This window comes from Dipodomys spectabilis, unplaced genomic scaffold, assembly GCF_019054845.1.
Source record: "Dipodomys spectabilis isolate Male_0828 unplaced genomic scaffold, ASM1905484v1 ptg000046l, whole genome shotgun sequence".
In the NCBI taxonomy this organism is placed as follows: Eukaryota; Metazoa; Chordata; class Mammalia; order Rodentia; family Heteromyidae; genus Dipodomys; species Dipodomys spectabilis.
In genome coordinates, this window is record NW_024870723.1 from 5791523 (window position 1) to 5815442 (window position 23920).

A 23920-nucleotide genomic window follows, 5' to 3' on the forward strand; every position below is an offset into this window, starting at 1 on the left:
GGGAGAGAATGATGGAAGGACTCTGATCAAGATGCACTGTACACAGAAATTAACACGCTACACTGAAATCCCTTCCATAATTACTTGAAGAAAACAATTTACAAAAGGGAAAAATCCAAGCAATGAAAAAGAAAAGAGAGATCATAAAGATTTTGAAATAAGAATACTTAAAATCATCCAAAGGTAAAGGAAGAAAATAGATTCCTAAGGAAAAACAAGGAAGTAAAGAAGTCAAGACAAGGCATTACGGGGATGAGGCTAGAAGGGGCAGGATCCAGGCAGAGGACAGTTGGACAGCGGTCAATACCTTGTAAGAGAAAGCCAATGTAGGCCAGGATGAAGCCACACAGTCAGTAAAGAAAAGAAACAGCATCAGCCTTTGTTACGTAACTTATTTTTCTTCCTTCTTCCCATCTCCTTTCATGAAACCATGGGAGATAGGGAAGATGCTACCAAGTCCAATTTCACAAACCCTGTCCTCCCCTTCCTCGGATCTTTATGACTATAAGAAATGATAGTATCCATGTTTATTTCCTCTATTGTGTCCCTGAAGGGCAGGGATAAAGGTCTTCTCATATCTAGATCTCTCTAGATCAAGGGCAGAGTAAACTCAATTCAAATTAAACAACTTCAGCAGACTGAAATGGGATTTAAAAAAAAAAAAAATTAAAGCCAAAACTAAAATGTATGGCACACTGCTTACTTTTAATGTAGAATCACTTAAGCAGCACAAACTATCTTTAAACCATACTTTAAAAATATCTCTGGCATTCCAAATATCAGGAAATGTTAAACTAAATGTCCTTCCTTTTCCTTCTTTAATATAGGTAAGAAATAATGACAATTGCTATTCAGCTATACAAAGGAGGACCGTTACTCACCACCAAACAACACACAATAAAGCTCAGGAAAAAGACTTTACAAATGGGTAATAAATGGTGGTAAAGAAGGCCAGTGCAATACACTAAAGTGGTGGTGCTATTAAATAAAACAGCTAAGTGTGACTCTGCTGGAAATCTCAATAGTGGACTCATTAAGCTGTCACTATATTCAGGACCTTTGGGATGGTTCAGTCCATGGGTCTTGTCAAGAGGCCCAAGCAGTGTTTCTTTGCCCTTCCTATACATCTGTACTAGGCAGAAGGTGTAAGGAAAGGCACTGACATTTACTAAGCACTTACCATGTGCCAGATCCTTTAAATACACGAAATCCTCACTCAAATTGAGATGAGAACTATTATTAACCTTATTTTATAGAGGAAGAAAAGGGCTCACAGAGACTGAGGATTCCACACACACCCCTCCCCAGCAAAGTGGCAGAGCAAAGATTAGAATCCAGAACATTCTGACTCCAAGGGAGCACTAATTCTGTCCAAATTTCCTAAACTTACTTCCCCCATGAGTTCCAGTTCCCAGTTGTCTGCATGTTCATTCAAATATTTATCACATTCTTTCCACTTGACATGAAAGGCAGTGGCTATGTGTGGTGAAGAACAGTGGTGGTGGCGTTCATTACGGAAAAGAGACTGACATGTGCATATTGATGATAAGTAGACAACATCAGGTAATGGTAAGTACTACGAATGGGAGGGAAAGAGAGGACAGATGAAATCTAGAAAGAAACCCAGGGAGTAGTAAGGAAAGGCATCTTTACAGAACTGCTATCTTGCTGCGCCATGGCTAGTTAACTATCGAGGAACGTGCATGCCAGGTAGAGGGAACAACCCTGCAAGGCCCGTTGGTGAGAACACTGGATGCATGTGGACCAGAAAGAAGGTCCATGTGGACAAGGCTCAGTGCAAGAGTCATGGGTGATGAAGACAGAGAAATGGCACATACCTCTAATGTCACTCCAAAAACAAGGGAATCCATTGGAGGGTTTTAAGGACGGAAGAGATGCGGCCTGCTCTGAGTTTTAAAAAGAGCACTGGCTACTCCATAGAGAATAGACTATAGAAGGACAGAAACGGAAACAGGAACACAAGAAGGAAGGCAAGAGATGCTAGCAACTTGGACCAAAAAGGTAGGAGTAGAGATGTGAAGGGATGAAATAATGAATGTAAATTGGAGGTATAATGGCAAAGATGGGAATTGAGGAACCTACAGAAATTAGGGAGGTGACAGATCAGAGTAAACAGGGAAGAAATGGATTAGAACAAGGAGCTGGGTTCTGGACAGATTAATATGGAAATGTCTATCACATATCCAGGTACAAATGTCCAGAGTAGAGTGGGCTGTGTGATGTGGAGAGATGTGTGGGCTGTGGGCATAAACTCGGGAGTCACACAGTATATTCTGAAGAGAGGGTGGCAAGACAGAGTAGAGAAAGGGGCTGAGAACATGACTCTGGGGTACACCATCACTGTCCAGCAAAGGAGAATGGGGGCAGGCTGATAAGGTGGAAGAAAAACAGGCCAGAGAGAACAGCTGTTACTGAAGAGCAAATACTGGCCACTGAACTTCACAACATGGAAACTGTTGCTGACTTAAGAATTATAGTGAAGAGTATGAAAGCACTTGGAACGGGATAGAGGAAGAAAGTAAATAGGGTAAATATAGATTGCTATTTGAAGAAATCTTGCCTTAGACAGAAATAATGGAAATAAAGGCATGCTTTATGCTTACATAAGAAGAAAAAAACACTAGTGATGCAAAAGAGAAGGAGCTGAGAGGATATAAACTAAGCCATAGGGAAAGGCTGGTCTTAGTTCTAGAAGCAGGGCTATTTTACTCCAGCAGAAGGAAAGGCAGGGTTTAGAGGCAAGCAGTGGGTGGAGTGCAATTGCTTCTGTTTTCTCAATGACGTATAGACCAAGAGGAGGGGTGGTAGTAGGAAGCTGTGCCATGCTGAGTGCTCATTTCAAAACGAGTGACAAGAAATATAAAGTGTGACATGTCTCCTGAATGTGTGTAGCAAGAGCACTTGACTGCATCAAGGTCCTAAAGATGGTTAGGTCTCAGATATGCAATCTACCTTCAAGTACTTGCCAAGTCTTCTTCTTTGCATTCAAAATAAGCCAGCCCCCTTGGCAGTTTCTCTGCTGACCTCTCTGAACCCCCTGCTAGCATCACATGCCAGTGATACCTCACCTGTCCCTCAACCATGCCCAAGGAGCAGAATCAGGTCTCCTAGGATGTGGCCTCTCTACTTCTATTAGTTGAAGCTCAAAGTTATATTAGCCTTTTTTAAAATCTCAAATAACATACCATCCCAAGTGGTTCCCTTTCAAATGTCCATAATTTTTCAGCTGTCAAATGTCACACACCATTTTAGAATATAAAGACTAAAACCTTTAGATGGTGGAATCCTGAGCCATGTCCTCTAGGGACTGGAGGCATATAAACAGAAGGCCAGGGATTCCACACATGGTGAATGCCATAGCAGAGAAAAAACCAGCCAGCCAAGGCCTCAACGTTGATCAACTGACTTCGCTCCACTTTCAACAAATGAGTTGTTATGGAGACCAAGTGCAAGACAACTAGCTAGGCTAATGTAACTAGTAGATAATCCACATCATTCCATCCTAGTAGATGGAGAGGTTTAACTAGTTGCTCCAAACCTGGCTACTCCGCTTGTTCCTTAGGCCTTAGCCTGGATGACTAGAAGGTAGAAGAGATCAAAGGCTAAGGGGAAGGTTTGAGCCTAAGTTTATCAGAGATATGCATTGGGTGGTCAGAACAGGCTCAGTACCGAACAGAGTGGCACAAATCATGTAGCCACTGTACCCACACACAGTGTGGATCTTACTTGGGTGAATGGGAAAGGGTGGGAATAACTGATAAGACATGATTGAAGCAGTACTATCCCAAAATGTAACTTGGCTCTGATGTGAATCTATACTTATATTTAATCCTTCTAAGATCTTTACAGGATAGGGGCTGGAAAGGTGGCTCAGTGGTAGAGTGCTTGCCTTGCATGCATGAGGCCCTGTCGATTCCTCAGCACCACATAAGCAGAAAAAGCTGGAAGTGGTGCTGTGGCTCAAGTGGTAGAGCGCTAGCCTTGAGCTGAAGAGCTGAGGGACAGCGCCCAGTCCCAGAGTTCAGGCACCATGACTGGCAAAAAAAAAAAAAGGAAAGAAAGATCTTTACAGGATAAATAAGTATAATCATTCATACCCCAAACCTTCACAAATGAAGAAAAAAAGAGGCAGAGAGATGGCTCAGGATCTAAACAGAGCAGGACAGAAGCCCAGGACTGTCTATTTTAAACCTGCTTTTTCCAGTGCAATTACAGTATGTCCACAATACAGGAATTTTCTAGACAGAAGACAAGTATTTCCTTGACCAACAAGAACACTATCATTCCCAGAAAATTCTCCAACTAGCACTACCACAAACTAGAGAAAGGGAATGTTGAGTTTCCAATGCCAGCTCCCATCTTTGTAAGATTATTGACAAAGCATGCAAAGCTGTTATGAGAGCCAGTGGGACTAGGCTATGAAGCATTTAGCGGGTGCTAGCCCAGAGCATGTACACAGGTTGGGCCCTCAATATGGCCCTGGGGTCCATGACCCCATCATCAGGCAGTGGTGCAAAACACAGTACTCAGAAACTAAGATTAGGCAGCAAGTTTGGGCTGGCAGATGAAACTTATTCTAACACCAGCACTGGCCAGCAATAGGCAGAAAGCCTACTGGAAAGAAAGCTGCAAAAGAGTGAACAGGTAACTGGATACAGGTATCAAAGGAATGCTTGCAGCACTGGTTCATAAAGTACTTTCTTTCAAAACTAGGTGCAATTCTTTTTTAATCAAGAGATTGAAAACTACAAATTTGGAAGACTGAGTCTCAGCACCTACAAGAAAGTAGATAGGGGCTACACAGGTTGAGCTCCTGTCCACTGGACTCTGCACTACATGGGTCAAAAACAGCACCCCCCCCCCCCAATCTACCTCACTTCATAAAGGGTCAGAGACAAACAAGTGTTGTCTTCTGCATCAGATACCAAGTGGGGACCCTAATGTGTAGGAAATCCTCCACCTCTGGAGCACCACCTCTGGTGACAATAAGCCAGAATAACCCCCAAGGGGACTCATGCATCGGCTGAGGAGGGTCGGGCATGGTGAGCTCACAGGAACAGCAAGTCTCCATGCTCCTTCCAGCTAATGAAACATCTGCAAGGCTCAGGCTATGATGTCAAAGTACCAAAGTGCTGTGCTCTGGCCAAGGGTTGTGACAGGAGTTTCTGATTCTAGCTCTCTATCTGTACCAGAAGAGAACCAAACAAACTACAAAAGAACCACTACAAACTAGACATGTTTTCCTTTCCCCTCATGGCAACCCTGAGAAGTGGTCAGACAAAGTAGGCACTTGGGAATAAAGGCACAGCACTTGCTTGGCTGCCAAGCTCAAGCAGCTGTCATGAGTGGACGACAGAGAGTCTGAAAGGAGAGAAATGGCTCATAAAGGATTCATTTACAAAATACAAATGTACTGAATGTTTCTTGGTTTTTGTTTCAAGGAAAACAACTTGTAGTGTTTGCTCACGTGGGAATGACTCCCAGCAGATATGAGAATTCTAGTTCAAGTTTAACATAAAATAGCAGAAGTACAACTACAATGGTATTTCTAAGCCACTATGAAAACAGAAGATTCCAGGAGGGCTGATTCCTCTCCTCACAGCTGGGCAGGCCTTCCCAGGGCTCCAGGACTAATTCTCCAGGAAAGCTTTCTCTCTCTCTCTTCATAATGGCCCTAGTGTGAGGCATTGCTGAAGTCCCCTCCCAGCGCACAGCCTAATTACTTAATTGCACGACTGGCAAGATTCCTTCCAAGCCATTTCAGGGGCTCCCTCAGGTACAATGCACAGTGCACCTAAAAGCATTTAGCAAAATAAGCATGTTCTCCCCCCTAAACCAGACAGGCGAAGTGACGCCTGGATCCACGTCTACCTGGACTCCAGCAGCAATGAGGCCTTCTCATGGAAGAAAGGAGTAAGCAGCCCCAGAAGTTCTTCTAGGCGCTGGTCTCCACAGTGGCCAGGCTTGGGGACTCCATCATGGTCTAAAATATTGGCATCTGTGTGCCTTAAATATCCATTTTTGCAGCCTCCTTTAGCATGGTCCTCTATCATCTGCAAATAAAAGTATTTGGTCAAACAAATACAAAGGAGGGGAGGGATGTGGGGGGGGGAGAGGAAAGGGTAAGAGAAGAGGGCGAATGAGTAAAAGTATGAAGGAGACAAAGGGAAAAGAGCAGGGGGATGTGGGGGTGCAGGCACACAGGTCCAACAGGCGCATGCTCCCTGTAAGGAGGTGTTTGTATCTTCTTGCCCTCAGTTTCCTCACCTGTGTAATGGGGTAGTATGCTACCTCCAGATGCGGTTATGAGTGGAAGATGACCAAGTCAAGCTAAGAGTCTGCTAGCTACAGATGCACCGTGGACATGTATTCTCCTACCCCACAGCCCTCTCCTTAAAAGTGATTCCTTAAGAAAGGCATGGAACGCATGTCATCAACAATGCTGTGGATATTTATTACATACTTCTTATTCCTCTTCTTTATTACACAGAGAATGCTACCTTAGTCAAAGGATGTGTACTAAATTAGTGGCTTTGCTAAGAAAGGTGGAGAGCTCAGTTCCCTCAAAGATGTAATTGTGAATCTACCTTCTTGGGTCACTGGGATCCCAGAGGGGTGGCACTGGGGAGGCATCCATTCAGGCCTGTTCTGGGCATGTCCTGAAGTGTTACGATTAGCATTTTCTCTCCTTTATCCAAAGCTGTAAATTTCATCTACTGGGCTATAAATAACTCCTCTTGATTTCATTACTGCTGGTGATATACACACCAGCCATCACCCCCATCTCTCTACACTGGGAAGATGATTAAGGTTTGTTAAATGGAAGACAAGACCCACATAAATGAGTAGTTATTTATAGGGTCTTGTTTGCCCCCAATCTAATTATTAAGTCTACCAAATAAGCACAAGAAGGAAAAATCTAGAATGTAATCCTAAAAATAGTTATTTATCATTTACTAAGAACGTATTAGCTGCCTTTCTACTTAAGCAGCAAAATAATCCTAAACAGAAGTGTTACTATCACCAGTGATAGGAAACTCACATTTACAGGTTATTGGAGGTGTAGCCAAAGTCACAGGGACACCAGTGTGATACCAAGGCTCAAAATCAGGTGTATCTCACTCCAAAGCCCTCATTTTCCATTGCTTTGCTCTCCAAAGTTGTCTACAGTTTAGCATCTCCAATTCAGGACTCCATGAACTTGAGCATACTGAATACCCAAAATGACAAACAGGAACCCCCAGCTTCCACTGCATCCAGTTGTGAAGTTCTAAATGTTTCTAAAGACTGTATACTCCAAATGTTCAACAGGAAGGCGAATGGAAGAGCATTCTATGGGAACAGGAGTAAATTCTCCCAATCCCCAGATGACATCCACCTTGCTTCCAGATGAGGACTTCCAAAGGACTGCTTGACACTACTGAGGTCCCCGATACTGCAATCGAATCCTCCGAGAGTTCGAGACAGTATACACACAAGGGTTCTTGTGCCAGTTCTGTCACTGACTTACTCAGTGCCTGGAATAATCATCTCCCCTCACAGGCCTGTTTCTAATTAATAAAATGCATAGGCTCGATTAGATAGCAAAACATCTGTCCTAACCCAATATCCAATCCCTATTAGTATACAACCACCATATTTTTATTTGCAACTGCATTAGTTCTCATGTTTCATGACTTCTGACTTCCACTGGCATACAGCAAGCACTCAATACAAGTGGAATGAGCAAAAACCCACTGGACCCTTTCCAGATAGAACACCGTACCAGCTAGGCACTGAGGGGAGCACATGGAATAGGAGAAAACTGCCATGTTCATACCTCATTACTCTGCTGCAATCGCTGGTCACTCTGGAAATTGTTCTCGCCATCCTCTTCAATTTTGATCATGTCCTCGTCCTCCTTGCTAGCCAGAAGCTATGTGGAGCATGGAATGGTGTGAAAATGCAACCCAAAAACAGTGTGCAGCATGAATATGCATGAGTATGTCAATGATGTCTTTTATCCAAAATGCAGAACAAAAACACAAACAAACAAAAAAAAAAGAGGCAGAAAGAAACAAATGCCAAAGCCAGGAAATAAAAATTAACCAAAGTTAGAGAGGCTGGTTCTAACAAATCACACACAGCTGCCTGGGATCAAGCATAATTTAAGGACAAGATTTCCCAAGAAATAACTAACGGCATTTCCCTGGTCCTGGCGTGGTCTTTCTGCACGGCCGTAAATTGAATACGCAGTCTGTTGTGCTGCTGCCATTTCTGCCTTTGCTAAATCCACTTTTGGATTATATAAAAGTAACAAGATTTTGGGAAATAGCTTTTGATGGAATTGAAAATATCAAACAGCAAAAAAAAGGGCAGTAAATGAAATTTATGGTGTGCCCAATTTATTCATCACTTCCCCTTATTTAGCCAGGGCATAAACCTCTTGTTAGACTGTCACACATCAGAGATGGACAGTCCTGGCAACGCTGCCATTTTGCTGACAAAAAGTCCTCATGGCTAATGAGAAGAGTATCAGGCTTGCCTGATGATAACTTGATGCTTTTAGAAATGAAGGACAGTTATTTACAGCAACTACATAAATCTCAAGTGCTTTAAAGAAGCATAAATCGCTAAGCTTCTTTCTGTATTCTACCTTCTCCAGAACAGACAACATAAAGTTCTCAAGCTAGCAGGACTCAGCTCTCCACAACAGCAGAAATTCTAGTCATAGGACATCTTGATTAACCAAGTACAAAATAGCAGTAAGGGTAGACATGCCCAGGAAGGAAGACAAAGCTGTTTCCAAACCTTATGGTGCCAAGGAAGCAGTTAGCTCTGCACTGAACAGGTTAAAGCCACAGAATGCCGGCTCACTTGTGGGTCAGCTGTACATAGGAGATAGTTATGGTTTCATATCAACAGTTGGATTCTATGAGTTCCAAGGTTCAGTCAATTACACCCACAACTCTCCCAGCCCAGTTCAAATTCTTCTGATCTTCCTCTTAGAGGAAAAATCTTGTTTTGTCAGAAGAAAAGTAAAACGAAGCCAGCCAACTTTAGAATGTCATTTTGTAGAAAGGTCTAAAGGTCAGAACATATGCAACCTATCACATGCAAATGTGAATCAGGATCAAAGAGAACCAATGCCCCTCCTGCCCCAGCCCTGTCAGAGACTGAGTACAGCAGACATGCATGATGCTTTGATGCTACAACACATGGTAATCCTCTTTACTGGCTTCTTCCCTTGTTATTAAAACATTCTCAAGTGACATAGACCAACTAGGACTTACCAAATTCATTGTTAAAAGTATAAAAATAATAAACCACGTGGGGAAAAAATGGTAATTCTCCCCCTCTCTCAGCCTGCTTTTTAATAATAGCTGGCAGAAACACAGCAGTGGCCATTTCTTACGAAACACAACTCAAGAATTCTATTCCAAGACATTTAACCAAGGAAAACAAGGCATGTCCACACAAAGCCCGCTGTGTGAATGTTCACATTACCTTTACCTGTGTCTACTGACAGCAGAATGAATAAACAAACTATATGTATGCGCACACACACATATATAGATACAGATATAGACACAGATATTTATGCAGAGGAACTACTGACTGGATGAATGGTATATGCTGAGTGAAAAAAAGCTACATAAAAGAGAATAGTGTATGATAACATTTATACAAAAGTCTAATACAAGCTAGGTGTGGTGGTATACACCTGTAATCCCCGCTACTTAGTAGAGACAGAAAGATGGCAGAAAGATGTGGGGCCAGCCCAGGCAAAAAGTTAGTGAGAGTTTATCTCAAAAACAGAAAAGCAGCTGTGTACAGTGGTACATATCTGTAATCCAAGCTACTTGGGAGGTGAACGTTGGACTACCTGGGGGGCTTTTCTTCCTTTGTGAACTCTAAGACCAGTTACACCGTACAAAAAAGCTCTGTTTCTCCTCTGGTGTCCTAAGACAAAAACCGTGTGTATGCTTTTCATCATTCTCCCCACAAGGACCACTGTCCACCTGAGCTCTCTTGGCAGCTGGATCATCCTTCCTAGGGATGCCACATCATGACTGTGGTGATGGCAGGCAGTGACAACTCTTGAGGACCAGAAGACAGTAAGGTTTGAGGTCCCTTCCCACAGGTGGTGATCCTGACCTTTTGAAGGGGGACTCTTTTCCAGAGAAACAACATTCATTCCTTTTCACTCTCTGGTTCTTCCTGAGTCAGGCTGGTGGCGGTGTTATCTCCTAAGGGAGAGAGAAGACTACCAGAGAGGCAGGGCTGGTTGTTGCTGGCTGTACGCAGGGGTACAGAGCTCTGGTAATTGATCTCTTGTTAGCAGCTCAGGTACCACCCTACAGCTGGCCCTGGATGACAAGGTTATTGATGAAAGACCAATCCCTTGCAGATGAAGCTCGGGGCACCATCTCTATATAGCTTATCAGTGGCATAAAAGCTGCCACTACTGACACTACTTTTCATGTGTCCATTAAAAAATGATTGAACATTAAAAACAAAGTATGTGGCTGGGTGCTGGTGGCTCACACCTGTAATCCTAGCTACTCAGGAGGCTGAGATCTGAGGTTTGCAGTTTGAAGCCAGCCCAGGCAGAGAAGTCCCTGTGAGATGCTTATCTCCAATTAACCCCTCAATAACTGGAAATAGAGCTGTGGCTCAAAGAGCACTAGCCTTGAGCAAAAGAGCTCAGGGAAAATGCGTACACCCTGAGTTTAAGCCCCACAACCACACCCTCTCCCCAAAACACACACACACACACACACACACACACACATACACACACACGCGCGCACACACGCGCGCGCGCGCACACACACACACACACACACACACACAGTATGTGGATGTTTGCCTTAAAATTCTGTTAAATCTGCATTTTTCATAATAAATTGTCAGGGGGGAGTTTCTCTCATCTTTTCAGTTTGGTTTGATTTTGCTTTATTTTCTTGGGATCGAACCCAGGGCCTTGTGCAAAGCAGGAAAGTATTGTACCCCCCAACCCTCTCCGAGCTTTTTTATTCTTTAAGGTCCTCCCTAAGTCCCCAGCAGCCTGGTCATTAAGCTCTTTCCCTCTCCAAGCCTCTGGAAAGTGTCACTACAACAAGTTATCTGAATGACCCATCAAGGTCTTGAAGACCTTCTAGTCCAAGAGGTAAAACCCACAGGGGGTGAGGCAGGAAGCGTGCAGAAGCCCCGCCCTACCACTGTGAACTAGAGACAGCTCCTCAACACACAAGTGGAAATCTACCAAGCATCCAAGTCATTCTGCCTTTCCAGAGCCACAGCCACCCCATCACTCCACACTCTGAAGCAAACACTAACCTCACCTTCTCCTTACCTCTGCTGACTTCGTCCAAATCAAAATGAGCTGTTTCCAGCAGGGGTCAGATCAATGCTGTGGACACAGCAACACCCCTAATGTTATGTGTGACTTAGCAATTTTCAAAGGTAAAGGCGCAAGATGTCAAAGAGCTATGAGTCACGGTGCCTAGGCAAGTTCAGCCACACCTCCCTGTGCCCACCAGTCTTCCATTTCCCTTGTTGCTTGCGCCCTCTCTCCTCTGCTCGCTCTCAGATCACCCTGTCCCTCTCACTCTCATGAACTCCTTGGAAATGCTGCTGTGTATCTTTCTTTCCTATGCTCTAAGGATGTGACACCTCCCTCTGCAGAACTAACTTCCCTACTAACTTCCCTGAAGGTAAGCTGGACACTGGTCTCTGTGACACAGTAGACATAGTAGGGCCATGTCTGTCCTCAGTTTCCCCATCAGAACCTGCTGCCCCCGAAAACACTGCTGAAAGAACAAGGAACGAAGAAGGATGTTTTCAGAATGAGAACTGGAGCCAAGCAGTTCTCAGGGCTCCCCCCACTCTCGCTACTCAAAGAAAGACCCTCAGAAGGGCAGAGCAGCGTGACCTTGAGCTTGTCAGACCTGTGGGCGATCCAGGCCTGGGCCGACTACACACACAAAACCTGCATCCTTCCAAGATCACAGGAAACCCTCACATCCCTTCAACTTTAGAAGTGCCTAGTGCCCAGGTGTTGAGGCAACTGAGCAGAGCCAGTTGTCTGTCACCAACTTACTAAAAGAAAAAAAAATAGCTGTGTTTCCATGAGTGCCTACTACAGGCCAGGCACCATGCCAGGGGATTTGTAAGTCATGGAAAACTCATGATAACTTAGGAAGCTGAATTGATACAAAGCTCCTCTTTTTAAGGAGATTAAATCTAGTCTGACAAGGCAGACTTTATCCTACTGCTCTTCAGAGTATTCAAACAGCACCCTCTGCTTCTGCACCATTACTGTCCATTACAGTCACACAAGATCTACTTCTTGTTCAACATGATGACTCTACACAGATCTGAGCTCCGTTATGTTCCCTTATCCAGGTTTTTTCTCCTGAACAAAATGTAGTCCCAACCTTCTAGCCACCTAAGAATGACAACAATCAGGCCAGGAATAACAGTGGCCAGTCCTTGCGCTAGTCCCGCCTCTCACAAACCCTATCACCTGGCGGTGGCAGGTGCCCAGACTGCTCACAACACACTGTCCACGCTCACCACCCTGACATACCCTGAGCGATCCACACCTCCTTACAGCAAGTAACAGCCATCAAGTAAGTACAAGGTTGGGGCCATGCACCTCCCACCACACAGCACACTCATCTGAAAAAAGACAGGACAAAGTCTGCTGGGAACCCTGAACTACTTCTGCCCCTTTTAAAATTAGAAGCTGTGAGGGGAAAGTATCTGAAAATAAGTGTTATGTGTATCGCAAATCTATATCTGTCCTTCGACCTAGTAATTATACACCTGAGAATATAGTCTAAGGGAAAATATCCTAGGCTCAGAGAAAGACTGTAATAAAGACCCTTAGTATGTGATTTGTTAAAAAGTGAATCACTTGAAATGAAATTTTCCAACTAGAGTAAGGCTATGATGGCAGAAGATGCCATGGCTTTAGGACAACTGAAGAAAACAGAACACACACCTGTACTGCAATGTAAGTGCACAGGACAAGTCCAAATTGTGAACTGTGTCTGTTTTAAAGTGATGGAACCAGAGGGTCTTTATTTTTTGCGTTTGCTGAATTTAAAAACACAAAATATATTTGTTTTTCCTCAGTCTCCCTCTTCTTCTGATTTATGAGACCCAAGAGATGCACCACGATGCCCAGCCCTGCTCAGCAAGCCCTGCTGCTCAGCAGAGGCCGTGGACAACAGAAAAGCTCTGGTCTGCTTCTGCCTGTTTGTTTCTGGCAGCGGGAGACCCACATGCCCTCCTTGAACAGCAGGCCTCTTCTGCCGTTCCCCCTCTACCACCTCTCCACAGTTGCCCTCTCCTCCTCCATTCTGAACTGCAGTGAGCACGCCATCTTCCCATGCAGATCTTCCGAGCACTGTGCTGGAAAGCACAAGGCTATTCGCAGGAAACATCAAATTGAAGTGCAATCTGACAAATGACTCAAATCAGAATCGGCTGGTATTAAGATCTCAGAGTGGGCAGAGGAAAAAGCCAGTGTGCTCCAAAGGACAGAACGGGACATTTAACAAAGGGCAAATGAACAAACAAAATTCGCCATTTACGACTCAAGCGGAGTTGGGGAGGAACAAGTTGCTTATTCAAACTGCTGCCTCGGAGGAAGCAAACCAGGAGACTTGTTTCTCCCTAAGTGGCTTGCAGTTACTCTTGGTTTTCAAAATTATCTGGAGCCCTGGAGGCCAAGATCAATAATAATCCCTGACTCGAAGAGAGCAGATGGCCAGAGCGCAGCGTAAATACCTCTGAGCAGCTCCCACTCTGGAGGTGGGAGGAGACAGCTGGAGGCTGACAAACCTTCCCAAGAAATGATATGACGCCAGACATGAACCCGCACTCAGCCGGTGCTCCTGGCTGAGTTCAAGACAACCCAACCAGGCTTTCTTCTGCACCTACGGTGAGAACAGCCACAGGCTTCAGAGACAGTGCGCCTGCACACAGGACACGCCTCTTCCTGGGAGGTAGGCCAGAGAGAGCTAAAGGGAGAGACAGTATGATCTTCCCTTCCTCACCAGCACAACTCCAGGGCTTAACCTGGGCAGCACCCACCCTACTACACACGAGTCTCAGAGATGACACATGGCAAAGATCAGCACTGAGACCCAGAAATCATCAGGGTGAGTCTCCACACAGGGTATGTATACAGCTGTGTTCCAATGCTGATGGACTGATTAGGACTGCATCTACCTTGGCCAAATTATCCAGATGACATGGCCCCTCTCCAGGTCCCTGTGAGACCACACCTCTTTTCTACATGTGCTTTCTGTAGCATCAATCCCAGGGCTGGGTTACAGTCAAAAGGACAACAAAGTCAGGTATATCTATAATCCTAATTACTCAGGTAAATGATGGTTCAAAGCCAGCCTAGGGAAAAAGTTAGTGAGACCCTATCTCAAAAACAAACCAAGTGTGGTGATTCATGACTATAATTTGAGCTATGCATCTGACAGGTAGTAAGATGATGGTCTAAGGTTGGGCCTGGGCAAAACAAGACTCTTACATGAAAAATAACTACAGCAAAAAGGGGTTGGAGACATAGACCGTATGGTAGAATGTTGCAAGCATTAAATCCCAGGCAAATTCCAGTACTGCCCCAAAAAGCCTCACAACACACCAAACAATGGAGACATGGCTGGAACCAGAGGAGGCCTGCACACAGACCTGCTGGGCAAACCAGGGTCCGGGCATCCCACGGCACAACAAAGGGAATTTCAGTCAGAGACAAGCTCCAGGACAGATGCAGCCCTGAGAGAGAAATGAGCTGCTTTGTCTTTGCAATTAGATGACCACAGGTTTCTTCTTACCTCTGCCTGTTGTGTGGACTCAAGTCTGCCATTTCCCTGAACACCCATGCAGGAGATGTCAAAAATGGTTTTCTTCAAGTGCTGGTTGTCTGTGTATAATTCCTTCACGAGCTGTATGAGGTCACTGACCTGGGAGAAAAGGAGCCACCTCTGTAACTGCCGCCAGTGGGCCAGCCCTACCCAAAGTCGCAGCTGCCCCCAGCTGTACACAGGGTTCCTACAGCAAGTCACCAGACTCGTGGGCACAGCACACTGAGGTGCTCAGCTCTTTCAGGCTCAGTTAGTGGCAGCCCACACCACCCACATTCCAGGGGAGCCCTCCAGAGAAAAACTCCAGGGCTGAAGTTCCCACAACCGTGTCAGAGCCTTATGTAACCACACGGAGCTCCTTCTTTGTACACCTATCTAACATTGTTGGTAAGAATGAGTTGTCCATCAGAAAGTAATATATAATTACTAAAATGCTCGTGGAAGCTTTAAGCAATCACTCCCTGCAAAAATGCTGACCAGGAGGACAGGCTAGGATACCTGTCCCATCTTCCAAGATGGAACATGGGACATGAAGAAGCTGACTACCTCCGCTGGGATGCCTGGAGAGGCACCTAAGAAATAACAAGGGGAAAGCGTCAGAGCACATGGGGCGGGAGGCTGACCCCAGAAGAGCCAGGTCCTGGGGTCAGGATCCCCCAGGTGCAATCCCCAGGCTCCAGCTAGAGCCCTCCTTCAGCCTTGCTAGGCTGCACAGGCAATCTACAGACACTCTGGTCTCCTGAAACTTCAAACTCTGAGAATTTTCCAAACACACCTTAATTGGGACAAACATTAGCCCTGGGATGAAGTGGAAAATCCCACCCTGACGACACATGGTAGATGTTCAATACATCAAAATATGAACAAAAATTTTATCAGTACTCAAGAAAGACACAGATGAGACATTCATTCTGATCTACAGTGGTTATCAAGTGCATTACCTGCCACCCTGGCCCAGCCTCATCTGTCTGAGCAGGTGCTACCATCATCCCCACTGTCTACATCTTCAAAATTGACACTGCCGCAAGGCTCTTCACCCTGCTGTTCCCCAAATACAGTGTTTCTTGCTATTTCTATCTCTTTGCCTTATAGAGACTGTGTTCTCTCTGCAGAGAAAACCTTCTACCTAAACAAACTCATATTCATTCTTCAAAACCTGGATCTGTTGAGAAGCTTCTCTCAACTAAGCAAGGGATGATCTTCTCTTCTGCTACCTCAAAACTTTGCACAGCCGCCTCTTACAGCATTCCTTGTGCTCCATGTTGAAATGATCTGTTTTCATGTTTTTGTCTTCTGTGTCAGAATGTGAACTACTTCATGACAGAATCTCAGTCCCACACATAGGATAATTTTATAATAAATTACATTTCCTATTCTTAACAATGGTTGTTCTTAGAACCATGAAACCAAATCATGATTAGCAAACTGAAAAGCTTAGTTTAAAAATAGGTGTACCAATGAAACTGGGAACTATATGCATTCAAAAACCACCTGCCGGCTCCTTCTCTGTGTCCCAGGTACAGAAGCATCAGGAATAAATAGGGCCTAAGTGATCAGATAATGACCAATCACAGAAGGACATCAATCTGGATTAGAAGCAGAGGAGAGATGGATGTCCCAAGGAAAGGTGGTTGGCTGCTCTCAAAAGAAGAGCAGGCCTGGGCTGAGGGCTCTAGCCTGGGCAGGATGATCAGCCCTGGGGGGGAGAGGGGAAGAAGAGAGGTCTTGCCAGGCAGCACACAGGAGCAGAGCAGCAGGGAAGAGAAGAAATACCTTTCAGAGCCTCACACCTCAGAGATCAGGAACCCAAGAGTCAACAAACAACAACAGAAACAAAAAGCACAAAAGTTAATAGGTCAATACCTTTCTCTTAAGTTCTTCTTGAGAAAAACGCTCCACTTGAAACCGATCGGGTTCTTCAAGGCAAATACTTAGATAAGATGTTTGATCGCTATAAAATGAAAATGGTTCCTCTGTTCCAAAATAAGATAAGAAGGTAGAGAGGGAGGAGAAAAAGAGTATCAGCAACAGCCTTCCAAGCCCAATACCAGTGCAATCCCCTTAAAACAGGGCAAGGGGCAGGAAAACACACAGGGAGTTTAAGCACCACCTTCAGAGAAAAAAAAGCAATTTTCTCTGCTCTACAGGCTGATATACCAATGTCGGCTTCATCTTGGGCTGCAAGTTTTCTCTGTGGCCAATTCTGACTTATGATTTGTCTATCAAATGCTGAGACAGGAGACCATTATGAATGGTACAAGCAAATAGTGACTTCAGTTTAAATGAGCAAGTGATTCTGTTTAGGTGAGAATACAGAAAAATCAGAACTCAAGGCAAACAGCTGTATTTTCCTGACCCCGAGCCCTCATGGGAAGCAGGCACAGAGTTAAAAACCTGCCTGCTGAAGCTAGACAGAGGGTCCCAGCCACCACACACCACATTCTAATCATGGAGGAAGAAGTAGAGCGGATATTCACACCCACACATGCCACTTTATTTAACAAACACGGGTAAGTATTGGTGTGTTTCCAGTATAGGGTGGAGTAACTGAGAGCCCTGGATCTCAAAGGCACATACCCCTGGCTCAGATCTGGGCAAATCAACCCACCCCACCTCCAGCCCACCTTCTTTACCTGTAAAGTTAAGTTGATACCTACTCAACCTAGCAAGACTACTATAAGGATCCCAGGTGTTGAGGCAGAGCTTAGTGCTGTGCCTTGGATACAGTAGATACCAAAGAAATGCCAAACCACTGCTTTCCCCAATTCCCCCTCCCTCCCCCCCCCCCCCCCGCAGTGCCAGGCACTGCACAAGAGCTACAGAAAGATAAGACACCAACCCAGACTGCAAGAGGCTCAACATCTAGCAAGGGAGGGAGCCACTGTGATGGGCACAGTGGCCATCCCACAGACCTGCAGCCTGCAGCTCCTTGGATGAGTCTGCAAGGCTAAGAACAGTGTTTCAACATGCAATCTGGCCACAGGTCTGTGCAGCAGGCTGAGCCCACTCAATGATGGTTATTTACCACACAAAGGGACTGCAAGTTCCTGAGGTTTTCTAGACAGGAAACAGCAGGGGCGGCCAGGAAACAATCCTGCCACAGATCTGCTGAAAAACCAATAGTTCACCAGGCCCCTCAACTAGAAAGGCTGAAGCGAGGATGAATAAGACTAGATGAGCCACCTTCAAAAGAGTTCTAGGAATCACTTCAGACAAGGCCCTCCATGTGGAAAATCCAAAGGGAAATACATGGAAGGGAGTGTGTACCTTCTCGTCTCCGAATTTCGCTGATCTGTTCCTCCAGGGCCTTTTGCAAATTCCGATGTGCGAGCACATCCTGCTCCAGCTGCTTCCGCAAGGCAAAAATGTGGCCTAACTCAGCCTGCAGGTTGTTGACACTTGGTAAAACAAGACAGCAGAAATGTAATACAGACCGTTGGTACTTTAAGAAGCAAAGCCCAGTAAGCCTTCTGTGATGTTTATGTCACTTGTGCTATTTCTAGTAACAAAAGTAAACATGTGCTTATTATAGAAACATTAAAATGTAACAGTATAAACAGAACACAAATTACCATGATTCCACAGCCAGCTAACATCCCAGACACTGTATTCCCCCTCCAACTTTTTCTCTAAAATCTTTCACAGGGTGTAAATGACATTAGGTATACAATGTGGAACTCTTGCCTTTCTTGGTTTAAGTATTTCCCACATTTCCGAAAATTATTTGCAATCATTTTAATGATTAAATGAGATGAATGTTTCACCATTTGTTTCAACTCATCCCCCTATACATGTTTGGGTCAGTCCCACGGTTTTGATACGACTATTACTAGGCGGGTATTCCCTAATTCTCCAGAATATTCCCACTATTTTGGGATAATGTCTTGAGAAGGCTGGGTATGGAAGGTGAGATTCTCCAGGGCTAGGGCATCACCTGGCACTCCAAATTCAGAAAGAAACATATGGGATTTCTGTGTTTCCACTAAAGAGGCCATATGGGAGATAAGACAGACAAGAGGAAGAAAGAAAAAAATGCATGGAGGAAGATGATGATTCCACAGTTAAGACACTGATCTAGGGGCAACCCAACTCCACTGTAGTGTATTCTCAATGTGAATGGATTTTTATTCTGGAAGGAGAGACATCAGTGTGATACAGTTCTTAGCTGTATAGACAGCTTGTGTGGAACCAGAAGCCAAGATGCAAGGAGGCCATGAAAATGTGGGCCGGACCTCCCAGATCTTCATTAATCATTGAAGCCTGATGGGTCCTGCCCAACAGAAGTTATACAGTTTCTGACAACAGAAATGTTGTGTCTCTGCCCTGTCTAATACAGACACTAGTGGATGGGCTTACTGAACATCTGAAATAGCACTTAATATCCCAAGGAAGTAAAGGTTTCACATGTAAAGTAAGTGTCGGGTTAACCATGAGGCTGGTGGCTATCACACAGACAGTGCAGTTCCACAGAAAGACTCTAGATGTCTTACCGATACAGGGGACACTGATCTAAAGGATTCAAACCCAGCTCCCAGAGGAACACGTGGCCCTCTCTGCTGACACCTGCATGCATACTTTGCCTCGGTGCACATCTCTGCCCTGAGGAGGGCTCTGATTTCTTTGGAATTCCCAGCAGTGGAATCAGCAGTGTCAATGAACATGGACATTTTTAAAACCATTAAAACATCTTTACCAGCCAGGCACTGGTGGCTCACGCCTGTAATCCTAGCTACTCAGGAGACTGAGATCTGAGGATTATGGTTCGAAGCCAGCCTAGGCAGGAAAGTGTGAGACTCTTATCTCCAATAAACCACTGAGAAAACCAGAAGTGGCGCTGTGGCACTAGCCTTGAACTGAAGAGCTGAGGGACAACACCCAGGCCCATAGTTCAAGCACTATGACAATCTTTAACAAGTCATGCCTCCTTTAATAAACATAGAAATATTTCACTCTCTGTCCAGTGTCGGGCCTACAGTTCCCTGAATAAGTGCACCAATAGTGAAATATTTTTTTAAAAAAAAATATGCGGGCTAGGAAGTTGGCTCAGTGGTAGAGTGCTTGACTCAAATGCATGAGGGCCTGGGTTCGATTCCTCAACACCACATAAGCAGAAAAAAGCCAAAAGTGGTACTACGGCTCAAGTGATAGGGCGCTAGCCTTGAGCTGAAGAGCTGAGGAACAGCACCTAGGACCAGAGTTCAGCCCCCATGACCTAATGTGTGTGTGTGTGTGTGTGTGTGTGTGTGTGTGTGTATACATATATATATGTATATATAATATACATATATACATATATTATACATATACACATATATTATATATACACACATATATATATTATGCAATATGTATTATATAATATATAATATATATATATGGATTTTTCTAGGAAAAGGGACCATAAGCTTTTCACCAGATTTTTTCCCAAGGATTCTTGGTCACTTTGCACCAAATGTGTAGGAGCTACTGCTCTTCTGAATATGTGCCATAGACTCAAGCTCCCTTCTCCTGTGGAGAATTTTTCAGCTCCATCCACAGAACTGCACACATAAATCAACATGCACTGGAAGAAACATAAACCATTATGCCTACTCTATGCTTTCTGCTTTGAGGATGGTTCATTGCGAAGCCATCTCTGTAAGAGGGAAGGGTCCCTACTCCCAGCCTGTGCCTAGTTTCATTTCAAACAGTCATAATCATCCATTTGTACAGCTGACAGAGAACCTTCCAGAAGTGGCAGTGCACAGTGCTGGCTCAGAGGCCCGCTGCTGAGCCATTTCTCAGGGAGGAGGAAAGGTGGTGGTGTCAGCTAAGCCCCCATGATTAGGGCTGGGGAGAGCTGACTGCCAGTGACTGCCACTGTCCCTCTTCCCGACAGGTGAGAAGAACACCGCTGCTCCTCTGTGCCTGTCGTTTCTATTTTCCCAACTCCACAATCTCTCAAGTGTGAGGAGTTGGGAGAACAAAGGTGTTTTGCTCAAAGAAACAGAACCCAGCTCATTCTTGTTCCAGGAATGGGTGGGGAAAAGGAGCAGCCAGGGGCAGAAATGAGGAGTCAGAGGAGGCTGAGCTCAAAGGACACTCATGCCACCCTCACTGGCTCCGCGCCCTGCCTCACCTGTGAAATGGGGACAGCGATACCTTCCTGTGGAGACTCTTGAGGGTTAAATAAGATGCAACCTGGGAAAGAGCTTGGCACAGTGCCTCACACACACCAGATGCTCAGGAGACATTTCCCTCCTGATACCCCAACAACCTTCACAGACAAAACACGGGACTTAGGAGGCTCAGGTTCCTGAATTTCAGAAGTTACAGCTGTGATTCTATTTTCATGTGGAGATGATATTTTTTCTCCCAGAGAACATTTGACAATGTCTGAAAACATTTTTGATTGTCTCACTGGGGTGGCAGGGGTGGTGTGCTACTGGCCTATGGGTAAAACCAGAGATATGACTAAATGCTTTATAATATACAGGACAGACCCTCATGACGATGATGATGATGATGATGATGATCTAGTTCCAAATCTTAATGCTGCTGAGTATGGCAACCTTGAGAGTGTGCTATGGAAATCCTTACACCAATACCAAAAAGACTAAGTAATTTGCCCCTGCCACAGCCAAGCTCAAAAACCAGGAATCCAAGGCCATCTGGGTCCACAGCTATCCCCACCCACTCCTCTGCTCCTATACTGTTTTAAAGCATATCACAGATAAGATACCCTTCCGCACTCAAGATGAGGGCTGGAGGAGGGGAGACAAGTATTACCACAAGCCTAGGCTAAGAAGGCAAGGGGGCCTGAGCGCTCACCATCCTTCACTGCAGGACCGTCTTAGACAGCACATTCCCCTTCTGCAACATGAGGCTAAGCACCAATTCTGAGAGTTGCTTTGAAGATTGAACAGTGAAGGTTCGAAGGTCCCACTCTTGGAGGTGAATCTCCCTCCTCCCTTTCTCTCTTTGATCAGAAGTTCATTCTGGCTTTCCAGTAACCAACCCTCACTACCAGCTTCCAGAGAGCCCACAGGGCTGGAGTTATAAAAGGAGTGCCACCTTCCCTCACCCACAATTATGCCCTCCAAATATGCCAGGTCTGAGGATCTAAACACTCCTATAGGCTAAGCTTATGCCTGAAGCCTCTCATGCTTTTATTTGATTTGTTGTGTTTCACTGTATTGGAGTTTGAACTCAGGGATTTGGGCTTGCTAGGCAGGCACTCTACCACCTGAGCCCTGCATCCAGCCCTTTTTTCTTTCGTTTTCAGATAAAGTCTCAGGTATTTGCTCAGGGCAGGACTCATACTGCAATCTTCCTACCTACAGATTCCCAAGTAGCTTGGGACCACAGGTGCACACTAGGCTAGCCTTGAAATATAATCATTCTGGTCTCCATTCCCCCAAGATGCTGTGATTTTTAAGTATTAGCCACCCAGATCCACATCTCCATTTCTCCATGTTGTTACTCTTAATATGTTATTGTTTAGTAAGACCCAAGTAGTATTAGATTGATATTGGTTGTAGCAAAACAACCTAAAAACAGGTAGGTAGTAGGTAAGAAGAAAAGCAAACAAGTAAGGTCGTGGGTAGGGATATAGGTAGGTAGGTAGGGATAGATAGGCAGGCAGGTCATCACTCTATTTTACAAACCCACTGAAGCTCACTGAGAAAAGCTTACCCAAAAGCTCAGAACTGCTAAATGGTAGAGCTGGGCTGAGGTCCCAGGTCTGTCTCCCCCTAAATTCATTACAAGTCTGAAGATAAATAAGAAACATTTCAAGCATCCTGGTTAGTCACAGCTCTGACCCACTTCAGTCTCACCTACATTTCTATGCGTAAGTGAAGAGCCTGTGAAACCCAGAGGCATTCAAGATGTTGAGAGCAACCATATCCACCCACGGCACCATGAGGGACCCAAAACTAGCCTGTCTCCAGCCTGTTAAAACAAAATGTGTTCCATCCCTTTTGAGATTCTCCACGTGACTCAGTGATACAGCCAGCAGCTGAGGCTTCTTGAAAAAGCTCACGTTCAAAGAGAGGCCTACACCTTGAGTTTTATCAGAGTGTTTTCTTTTTCTCTAAACTCATTTCAGATCTCGAAATCTGGAAATTACCTCCTAACTTAGAAGATCTGTGTAGGGGAAGGGCCTTCCTGCACAGAACACATCCACAGGACTTGCTGTGCCAGGCTTAGGAAGAGAGCTGGAAAGGACCCCCACCCTGAGGGAGCTCCAAGAGGCACAAGGGAAGAAACACAGAGAGGCAGCTGAACTCAGGGTCAGCTGGGCCTTCTAATCAGGGTGACACAGGCCAATCCTGAGGGAGTCAGGGGAGACAAAGCAGGGGAAGGCTGGGCCAGGCAGGGCAGGAAACACAGGTGGGGACAGAGGCAGTTTACCCAGCACAGCCAGGGAAGAGGGAAGTGGGAGGAGAGAAAAGCAAATGTGAGGGAAAGGGGAGAGGAATGTCTTACACTTTGTTATGGAAATTACCAGTCTTATACTGAAAAGATAAACTTGAGTAATATGCCCCTGCCCCATCTCTCCACAGCCAGGCTCAAGAACCAGGAAGCCAGGGCCATCTGAGTCCACAGCTATCCCCACCACTCCTCTGCTCCTATATTGTTTTGAAGCATATCACAGACACGATATCCTTCCACCTAGAGGTGTCTCCATATATATGTATGTATGTGTGTATGTATCTATACATATGTATAGATACATACACACATACATACATATATATAATTTTTAACATGAAAAGTCCCTGCATTTATAGATGAACAAGCAGAGGCCTAGAGTCAGACTCTTGCCTGAAGATTCAAGCTAGCAGGTCTAGAACCTGACTACTGGCTCATAACTGGCTGTTCTCACTGGCACCAGTGCATTTTAGCAGTTCTGCAGACACAAGCCACAAGGTCTCAGAGTTCTAGCAATGCCATGTGACTTTGGATGTCACTTACCTTCTGTTAGTTTATATAGATCCCTGTAAAATAGGGATAATATTACTGCAAAAAGTATCCAAGAGAGT

The 23920-nt window shown here is 45.0% G+C and overlaps 1 protein-coding gene across 2 annotated transcripts in view; it reads right to left on the reverse strand.

Annotated features, from left to right (window-relative positions):
- Cdk5rap2 (CDK5 regulatory subunit associated protein 2) overlaps positions 1-23920 on the reverse strand; it is a 175854-nt gene that overhangs the window by 60219 nt on the left and 91715 nt on the right. For both annotated transcript variants that reach the window (XM_042678675.1, XM_042678676.1), the window contains 5 exons: positions 18162-18292; positions 16758-16867; positions 14865-14993; positions 7841-7936; positions 5893-6074 (listed from right to left, as the gene is read on the reverse strand). In XM_042678675.1, coding sequence (XP_042534609.1) covers positions 5893-6074; positions 7841-7936; positions 14865-14993; positions 16758-16867; positions 18162-18292 — 648 coding nt within the window. The remainder of the gene's footprint in view (positions 1-5892; positions 6075-7840; positions 7937-14864; positions 14994-16757; positions 16868-18161; positions 18293-23920) is intronic.